At 46.8% G+C, this 10,453-nt stretch overlaps 1 protein-coding gene across 1 annotated transcript in view; it reads right to left on the bottom strand.

Annotated features, from left to right (window-relative positions):
• Positions 1–4,312: 4,312 nt before the first annotated feature.
• The window catches only part of LOC125746243 (mediator of RNA polymerase II transcription subunit 13-like), a 59,271-nt gene continuing 53,130 nt past the window's right edge, over positions 4,313–10,453 (bottom strand). Inside the window, 6 exon segments of the mRNA XM_049020004.1 lie at positions 4,313–6,972; positions 7,500–7,612; positions 8,199–8,360; positions 9,097–9,248; positions 9,725–9,889; positions 10,003–10,161. Of these exon segments, the coding sequence (XP_048875961.1) occupies positions 6,840–6,972; positions 7,500–7,612; positions 8,199–8,360; positions 9,097–9,248; positions 9,725–9,889; positions 10,003–10,161 (884 nt within the window). The 3' untranslated portion in view covers positions 4,313–6,839.

The following is a 10,453-nucleotide window of genomic DNA, read 5'->3' as shown; positions in this document are numbered from 1 at the left end:
GGCCCAGCAGCTCGTACATCATAACCGCTGGCAGCGTCGCTCTAATCTCTGCGTAATGCGATACGCCGCGGCGGTTCCGTGAGAAGCCCGCTGTGCCCATCAACAGTGCCAGAACCGCTGAGGGCAACGTAGAGGCAGAAGGAGCTGGTGCAATTTATTATTATTATTGTTGTTGTGCGTCTTTTGTCTTTGTTGACGGTACAGTGCGAGGGCGCGTGGAGAGACCCATGACCGACTGGGACTTTACCTCCCACTGCAGCATACGACTAATTGTTGTGTCTGAATGGCTTCAATCTTGATTCATCTACACAGGCGAGCCCCCGGTAATGCTTAACAGATCAACAAAAACAAGCAACTTCACCATGGTACCTCTGGTGACTCACATAACCCTCGACTAATATCACTTTAAATTTTATTTGTTTAGCAGATGCTTTTAGCCATATTTTTTTGTTTTCCAAGAAAGCAGGACTCAGACTGTTCCCTGGGCAATTGGGGATTAAGGGCCATGCTTAGGGGTCTGACAGTGAACCTGTGACCTTCTCACACAGCATCTTAACTTGAATTCTGTTTTTCCTCTTATTAAAAGGGTTGTTCATGCACCCACAGGGTACGCCATTGAACACATTCTTCCTGAGTGCTTCTCAATTAGCGCAAGATTCCGCTGTCACCCACCCCAGCAGCCCCTGAACAACTAAGGCCTGCCCATGACCTTCTGCACTCCTACCAAGCACCCCGGGCCTTAACAAACACCGCGCGCTACTTCACAGCCCCATCAAGACGCCTGGCTCCTCACCTACCAGCCAATCGGCTAACCTTAACGTATCGCCGCATGCTGGTTAGATGTGGACACATCTGCGCAGGCATGGCAATAGCCAGCAGTTCCACTTCTATCAGGGACAAACTCGGCATCCGTGTCTCGGAGACATTTGCAGAAGTTCTTTCTGTGGCCGATGTGCTTCTCTTTGTTTAAGTAATAAAAATGTCATTCCTAACAAATTTGTGGGGCAGAGGAGCCATCGTCACAAATATAGTCTGACATTTTCTCCTATATACAGCGTATGTATACAGAAATATATTTTATAGAGTCCCACGTAGGCTGATCTTTAAGATCTTTGAAGTCGACGAGTGCTTTCATCTTCCCGGCCTGTGTTTACTTTGACCGGAGTGTTAATTGGGGTTTTCATGGGGCCCCGAGGAGGCTGGACCCTCTGAGGGCGATAGAGCAGGACCAGGAGGGAGATTTACAGGAAGGGACCCGACGGCCTGGCGCTCTCCCACATTCCGAGACAGACGTTCGGTTTGCGAGGGCCGGCCAGAGCCAGAGAGACGCTGGCTGGTGGGCCAAGAGGCGCAAGGTTCAAACGCAGCGCGCTGGCAGCCCCCATATCGCCACTGGAGGGTTACCTGTTTGGGCGGCGCTGGCTGTTGGAGATCTGTCTGAGCACGAGCTGCCACTTGGCAACTGCCGTGTTTTGAGAGGATTACCATGGTGCTTGGTCTTAGCTGACAGAATAATGCATCTATCCCACCCCACCCCCCTCCATATTTAAAGTAAAACATACATGATTTTTTTTTATAGACTGTTTAGCTTTGACATATACCTGTCTATGCAACATTGTAGGAGAGAGTTTGATATTGGAGAGGGGGGGGCACATAGTTATTTAAATATAAAGGTCTATTTAATGGAGGGGGGTGAATGAAGCTAAATTAAATATCAGAGGGGTACACGTTCCCTGCAGTTCCTATGTCCCTGCGTAGACTGTTCCAGTACAATTTTCACTGAATGTGTGCAACAGAACCCTTTAGCGTTTTCTACATCATATTATTTTCTATAGATTCTAAAAAATAAAATAGAAATAATATATAAATAGAGATGTACTGTTATCTGTGTTCTTTTGGAGAAGAGAGGTTCGCGTTTAAAGGTGCTACGTTAATGCAGTGTGACAGGTGGCTGAAGCGCTTAACGTCGGGGAGGTTTGTCCTCAAGCCTGCGGACTCTCTTTTACTTCAGAGGGATATCTGTTGATGTTCGTACGAGTTTAACGCACGGAACTTAATGCCCCGCCACTTTCCTGAGCAGGATTAAGTGCAGGTCCCAGGAGACCGGAACCCTATGGCCTATTAATGGCCGTCAGGGTTCTCAGACAGCTGGTTCTCTTGGGGGGGAGGGGGGCGCTATATTGTGGTGAGAGGTGGATGAAAAATCTGCTCCCCTACCTCACACCCTATAAACCCAGAGTCTGATCGCAGCGAGCAGCCCAACTGGCAGCGCAGGCCGACCCCTCGCTGACCCCGGGGTGTTAGACGTTTTTAACTGGACCCACCACGTCGGCCCCACACTTCAAAGCGCTGACGCCTCGTGGCCCCCGTCACGTGGTCTGGTGGCTCCCAGGGCCAAGAGGAGGGCCCTGTCTGGTTCATCCTGGGTTCAGAGTGGGACGGCGACCCGGATGCCTCGCCGCCGGCACCTGTGGGAGGGGACGTGGGGATACAGACTGCAGCTGCATGTCTGAATGAAAACACGGCGGATGCTAATACCAGCAGCGCCCCCCAGTGGCGCCTTCGCAGAGTCACAGTCTCTAACAAAAAACAGTATTATTTATCAGCATTTAGTCTTACATGCTTTTTAGATTTTAATATGATTGAGAACCTCATTTTCACTCCATTTAGGGAAAATATCTGTCTAGTTCTGCCATTTTTATCACGTTATATTTGAAAAATTAAAAACTACACTGTAAAAAGTTTGCTGCACTGCTGAGTCCTGGATAAGCAGTATAGGGGATGTACTCGTTGTCACAGCATTTTATATCACTCTGATCTACCTTTACTCTGATTTCCTACTCTTGTTTGTGATTTGGTGGCTTGCCCTCGGCGTGTGGGAGAGTGTCTGTGTGTGTGTGAGTATGAATTCACTGCCAGCCGGCCTTACATCTCAAATCCCCTGATACCAGCCCCAGATAATCACGACTTAGACTGGACAAGAGGCTCCGAAAAAGACAGATATGCGTCGTTTTTTTATGTTTTATATATTTTTTTTTTTAAAAACAAAGGCCAAAATTTCTCCTCCCTTGTTGCATATGTGGGTTGCCGTGGCTCCCAACCGTATCCAAGACAATCAGAAGGAAAGGTGACAGCGGTGTGAGTGCGGCTTCCTTGCCCGCCCCTCGGTCTGTCCCGGAACAGCCTAATGCAGCTCACTGAGAGAACAGGTGAATATTGTTGGGCTAATAGGCCATTTGTGGAGGGTATTCAGCGAGAGCCCCCCGCCCCCCCTTTTCCCATCACAATGGCCATCAGAGCAGCGGCTCAGTGCTTTGACTTATCAGACTCTCCATTCATTGACCTCAATCGCAATGACAATGGACGCGGCCCTAAACCTTTCTTCCCCACTTTCAATTTCTGCAACCGTTCGGTCGCTTCAAGGCTGTTTCATTTTAAAGTCTGCCGTCGGATTGGGCACTTTTGTCTGACCTGACCCCGATCTTTAAATAGACCCTCATCCTTGCTCCGGCCGTCTAATTAGGTTGGACTGGTGTGGGGGGGGAAGCATTTCCACTTAGATCTGCATTAGGGAAAGAAAAACCTTCCTACGGTGGGCGGAGCATCTCCCATAATAAACCTTGAAAAACTGCATATTTTTTCTTTTCCTTTCACTGTTTTTACCTGAAACGCATCATTAATCCCATTGCCCACCCCCAACAATGCACAATCTATAGGCCATCATAGGTAGTGGAGGGGGTTAGGACTCTGATCAGAAGGTCGCTGGTTCAAATCCCATGATTGACAGAATGATGTCACCATTGGGCCACGAGCAAGGGCCTTCAACTGCTCCCTCAAACGTCGCTTTGGATAAAAGTGTTTGCTAAATAGATGTAACAGAAGACCATCACAGACCAGCCAGTTTGTCGTCTTACCTTCCTTATGGAATCTGCGGTCACCAGGACTCCTTGCTGCAGTCACACCCAGATCATGGGCATAGGATTCGCGTGTCTCTCTGGAAAGGCCCTGATCATGTGACCTCGGGACAGTCAGGTGAATTTAGTCAGGTGTTAGTCCAGCTAACACAGTATTCTATGGGTGAATTTAGCTAACGGGCTCTGGGTTACGCAGCCTTCGTGAATGCATCATTAAGGTACCACGGTGACACGGGCTAGGTGACAGGGACCCCCCTCAGTGTCAAGGCCATTTCAGTCCCTGAAATGAAAACAAACTGCACAGCTGACACTTCTGATGGCAAATCCGTCACACGCACAAAACAACCATATTTAAAGCGATTCAAAACAAATTAAGGCAAGGACTTCAAACGAAGTACATCGATTTTTCGATAATTTAATAATTTACTAAAAAAGAGTGTAAAAGATACAGTTCTTTTCCCCAAGATAGATCTGACTGATATTGATATTCAAAATGATAACAGAAGTATCAAATTTGCAAACGTGACGTCCTTTTTCTTTAGTGTACTCTCGCTGCAGTACACCGAATGAGAGGCCACCAATCCTCAGCCCAGCACTTGACAGAATTTTTTTTTGATTTTTTTTAAAAAGTCCACTGCGAAAATGCTTCATAGGAATCACATATGATAAAATAAATCAAACCAGCATGAAATATACAGCTTTTCAGAGTTTCCAAAAATGTAGCTCAAATGGGTATGTGTACAAACATGCGAGGGGTTATACAAATAAGCGGGGCTATTCAAGGGAGGGGGAAGAGGAGGGGAAACAGGTGAAAAGGTCAATGGTTTGATTTACAACTTTTAAAACCACCACTAAAATAATGCATATTAGTTAAACATACAATACATTTTAATGCTCAAATGCATACTTTTATATCTATTGCCTATTTCAAGTTTATTTTGCAGAAAAAAATCATAAATATATCTGCATTATTTAGTTCCTTAACTTAAATCATTAAATAAAAAAGGCTAAAAGACAACATTTCTTGATAGTAACCATAACAATAAAAAAGTATAGGAAACTAAAATGCAGAGGCGGATAGTTCAGGTACAGGAAGCAAAACTCAGAACAAGATTTTGTTTCAACCAACCAGTTGCGTACTCAGTCACTATGACTTTACTCAACTGGTTGGTTGACATAAAATCTTGGTCTGGATTTTTACTTTCAGGACCAGAACTATCTACCTCTGCTAAAATGCAATATCTTTGATAACAGATGTATATTTCTTGATTTTTTCATGAGAATTCTAGGAACAGACTTTCCCCCTCATGTGGCTGATTTAAGGAGGTATACACTGTATATATATATATATGTATATATTAGGGCTAAGCATGAATTAGCTAATGACAATTCAGCCGATACTGACTGTGCGGAAGAGCTACGGTCAAATAATGAAAATAAAATATGTTTTATATACATTGAAAACGGTTGCAGTGAAGAAGTAGCAGCCAACCCAACCAATGGGTACCGCCCTGCGATGTTGGCTGTGTGAAATGTGGCATCACTGCGCAGAATGAAATGAGGAGAATGTCGCCAACAGTGCACGTTTCTGCTGAATGTTTAGGCAAAAGTTCCCTGAAGAGTGTGTAAAATAAAACAAAAATACAAATTAAAACAAACAGCTGACTGCCCCCAGTGCTTAGCCCTAACATATACTGTACGCATTTATATTACTAGACCCTATATATACAATGACCTGTATATATGGCATTTGACCAACTTCTCAAATTTTTTCCAAAAAGTTTACTGATTGCAAAGCTGCTTTAATTAAATTTGGAGGCCTTGATTTTTTTTTTTTTTTAATTTCAATTTTTTTGCTTTAATTATTAAAATAATTTCAATTCTTTGTAAATGTCAGTTTTACAATATACACAGTTACATAATTTTTTTTTTTTTGGGTTCATTTCTCAAAAAAAATCAGTCCATCGCATTTGCATGTATAAGAGTAAAACAGTCACTTGGGAGCGAAGGGAGGGAAGTGCCTTTGTCGAATGTTTATCCTCAGAGGAGACAGAGCTTTTCGTCCTCCGGCGCGATGTCGGCATGGATGCTGTTAGTAGCACGTTAGCAAAGGACTGCAAGACAAACTCGGTACGATAAAATACAAAGAGGAAGTCGTGTGGCTGAAGGGTAGGAGTGGCGCACCTCCATGGAGTCACCCAGAACTCTGGGTTCACCTCCTTGGGACTGATGAACCAGAGGAAGATGGAGAGATGACTGGTGCGGATTCTACAGGCTTTGGTCCTTAATGCTGGTATAACTGTACCCAGGGGGGAAGGGGGGTAAGTTGTGGTAAGGGGGTCGCACTGGCCTCACCTGCCTCTGGTCCAAGAGATACACTGGATTTCCAGTGTGGCGTTGGGGGGTTTTTCCCGTTCCTTCTTGCTGTCTAGACCACCGCATGGATAAGATTGTCCCCTGCTTCCTCTACCTGCCCAACACACTACATGTACCAAGTCGACGGCAGGTCCGTCCGAGGGCATCAGGCACGTGCCTGGTTTGGCCAACCAAACACTCTCTCTGAGCTTCAGTGTCTTCAGGGAACAGCTCCTCGTTTCCTCTGAAGGCACCAACAGCTACCACCTCTGAAGATTATTAATGATTCTGCGCCCATTTCCTGGCGGCCCGATCCTCAGTGAGTATTTCTACATTCTACTGACGCCAGCCTTTCTGTACAAGGGCGTTCTGGCACAAGACCCAGAAGCAAGATGCAAGCCACCGTCTCCCTGAGTATCTCTCCAGCGGTGTCCGAAATGGGGCACAGAACGATTCACATCTTCCTGTGTTTCCAGGTTGTGGGACAAGGCGAAAGATATGCATCTCCAGACATCCTCTACGCTCAGCCCAAGCAGGACAAGTCTCAGGGATGCCATCCGCATTTTAGGTCTACAACAGGTTAAGTATGGCATTGTACATCTGTGTGAGAACAGCCAGATGCACAGGCAGGCATGAACGACGGTCTTGGGTTGCAGGACTGCAGGTCAGCCAGGACAGGGCATTGTACTGCTCCAACACAAACCTAGAAAAATGGTAGCAATGGGGGGGGAGAGAATCAGGATGTAGATTTAATACAATTATATTGGTAAAATACAAAAATCAACCAAAATGTATTTTTGGCTGCAGTTTCCTTCCAAAACATTCAGCGTTTCACTCCCATGTATAACTGGATATTTAATTGGGGCAATTCAAATGAAGCGTGCATCTCGGAGACGACGACCACCCACACCAGAGGCCCCTGTTTACGCCCTTAATCACCAGGCCTCCCGCTGTGCCTCCACTTCATTAGCTACCTCTCTGCCTCGGGAAGCGAAAACTGCACCAAGAAAAGCAACTCGGACAGGACATTCGAGGGTCTGCCGCATTTACCGTCGGCGGTCCCCTGGCAACAAGTCGCAGCAGAAAAAGTGCGAATGTACTTTTTCTAAGGAGAAAACAGACTCGAAGGCCAGGTGCAATGAGACAGGGTCGACTCAGAGAGCAGGGTCTACTGCTGAAAAGCGGTAGGACGGACTTCGGTTTGGAGCGGTCTGCGATGGGACGGAGTACCTGAGCACATCTGAGGTGGTCTTCGAGTCCAATGGATGGGGGCTCCTTTGGGACGTCTTGTTGGGGAGGAGCTCGTCCGTTTGGGCGATCGAGATGTGATGGTGCAGGGAAGCCTGGGTGGGCGGGACACAAAGAGACCGATAGTGAAGCTATGAGGAACACTTCCCGCCGGGGTCACGAGAACACCTACGAAGAGAGACGCCGGCTTTCTGCCACCGTCGGCGGTGCCGTCAAAGCGAGTGCAGTGAATGCTGAGCGAATTATGCTAATTTATTCTCGCGCCTGTTTGTAAGAAAACACCCACGGAAACTTAACCCCAGCGCAACCTTTCCAGAAACGGAAGAACAGTAAACATTATGGAGAACAAAAGCAAATGAAGCCGGTGCCTTCAGAAGCTGGGGTCGTGTCAACAAAGCAAAGGGTCCGTGCGGAGCCACGGGTAAGGGGCAGGCGCCAAGACAGTGGGATAAATGCTGAGAATTAGCATAATTACTCCCTGTCTGTCCTTTAATTTTAAAATAACTTTTCAGGAGAGATGGAAGATTTACAATGCAAATATAGGGAGCTAAAGAGAACCGCGATGAAAGTAAACAAACTAGCTTAATAGTCTTTTTCTCAAGTACACATTTGTTTACTTAGTTGACAACCAAACTTTGTTGACCTCCAGCTACCCTAAAGCAAGATGCAGGGAGTCCTCACCTTGAGGAAGAGCGGACACTGGTTCTGAGCCTGTGGACAGGAGGCCCAGAACCAGTGTGGCAGGTCCTCGGCCCGGGCGGTGGAGACGTAGTAGCCCAGAGCCAGCGGCTGCTGCTTCAGTTCCTCTGGGGCTTCTCTGGAGAGTAGCCTCTCACCCTGGCTCTGTGGAAACACATAGATCAGAATTTGCTTTATTCATGGGGCACTAGGTGTGGACTGGGAACAAAGACAGACACACAAGAGGAGTGAGACCAGCAGGGGGAGCTGCTGGCAGTGGCGGTGATGTGCTATAAGTCAGGGCTATTCAAATGACGGTCCTCAAGGGCCGAGTCCAGCTGATTTACAGCCTTCCTGTACCTGTGAGCCAGGTGTGAAGCCTCTGTGGCCAATCGGAATCAGTAATTATTAAACTAACTATCTAGGAGAAATGAACAAGGCCAGGATTTGAATTCGAGGGCCTTTTTTGAAGGGCCCTGCTACAGGAAATTTTTGGTGGAGACAGACAACATACAAAGTTAATTTATATAAATAACAAACAAGCAGTCACCAATACAACATGGCAGCCTCTCGTATGACTGTCACGACCCCCAAACTTGAGAGTCACTGAGTGAAAAATTACGGCTTAACAATACGATCGTTCAGCATGGTATTAATTATTGTGCTTAAGCATTAAGGTGTAAAATGACAGGGAAGTGGACAGCACTCAGCCCCTCTTATTCAGCTGTGCCTGGAAGAGGCGATTCATAAATAAAATCAGTGGCTTGAGGTCACATTTCCAGTTCGGTCTCAGAAGAATATGGAAGAACGCTGGGATTACATGTCATTTTTTAACAAAGTGCCACCGACTGCAGAGGGTCTTTCTATTTTGGGCTCAGCCCCGGCTCCCGGTCCGACTTACTCGGTTGTGCTGAAAGTGAGGTCCCGCACCACAGGGGGAGCCCGGGGAGGGTACAGGGGAGGTGTTCGGGGAGGGGTGCAGATTTGTGATCAGCATCATGTCGTGACCGATGTCGTTCTCCAGTTCGTCGGGGAAGGGCAGGTCGAACAGGTCTGGAGGCGGCAAGTGGTCACACCGGGGTCACATGACGTCAGACACTGAGAGCAGACCTCAGCCTCCACGGCAGGGCCTGTGTCATCCAACCCATCCTTTACATTTAAGGTAAAGCAATTTGCAAAAGGCACAAACAACAGCGCCGCCTGCCTGTGAAATCTGGTACTGCACAATAAACCAAATATAAATTGAAAACAATTTTTAATTAAAATTTCTTGTAAGAAAAATCTCCAGTAACCAAAAAATTTCATACGCAAAAAAAAGGTATCAAATGAGAAAATATTATGATTAATAAATCATTTTAAACAGGTAAAAAAATTAAAACGTATTCTCACTGTCACGAGTACATCACAGAATTAATCTAAATTGAAAATAACTGGCATTCAAGTGTTTCCGATGGGAGCCTAGGTGGAACAGTATTAATAGGTACAACCAATAGGGGGCGCCAAAAAGCAGGACGGGGGGACCTGCATACCGGGGTTGTCCTCTGTGGGGTAGGTGCCTGGGGCCACCTGGGTCGTGGCTGAGGTGGGGAAAACCAGGATGTGGGTGCAGGAAGCATCCTGGGGGGTGTTGAGCTGAGAGGTCTGGAGATTGAGCGCCGTGCTACGGCCAAAGACGGATCCCATGGTGACGGCATCTGCAGACAGAGAGAGGAGGCGACCCCAAGATGCAGGCAGGTTACATTCGGCTGTAACACTCGCAAAACGGCACCGTCGGTCCCACAGGGTCGTTACGGCATCGCAGCCTCACCTGGCATCACCACGAAGGACCCCTGGGGCTCCATGGCAACCAGGCAGGCGCTGAGGATGGAGGGCGAGTCGGTGGAGGAGATCCCACACATGCGGCATGCCTCCCGCAGCTGGTGGCTGATGGACTGCAGGGAGTGCTCGCCTAGGAGCACGCTCCAGTCTGGGGGGGGGAAGGAACCATGTAAGTCACACGTGGGGGGGCACACCCTGATGAATAAGAAACTTAAAATAACAAGAATCAGTCTTCTAAAACACGCAAAGGAAAAATACTCCATACCTCAGAAATACATCTGGAAAAGTAGCTATTAATAACTAAAATATATGCTTTTCAAACAAATATATGTATGTGAGAGTTTATGTAACAGCTATAGAGAGGTTGAGTACTTTTATTACAAGTACACTTATAATTATAAAAATATACTTGACAGCAGCACAGGGGGGAAACACAAATT

Source organism: Brienomyrus brachyistius, chromosome 7, assembly GCF_023856365.1.
Source record: "Brienomyrus brachyistius isolate T26 chromosome 7, BBRACH_0.4, whole genome shotgun sequence".
Taxonomy (NCBI): domain Eukaryota; kingdom Metazoa; phylum Chordata; class Actinopteri; order Osteoglossiformes; family Mormyridae; genus Brienomyrus; species Brienomyrus brachyistius.
The sequence above is the reverse complement of the archived record's forward strand: the minus strand, read 5'-3'. Positions and strand labels throughout refer to the sequence as shown.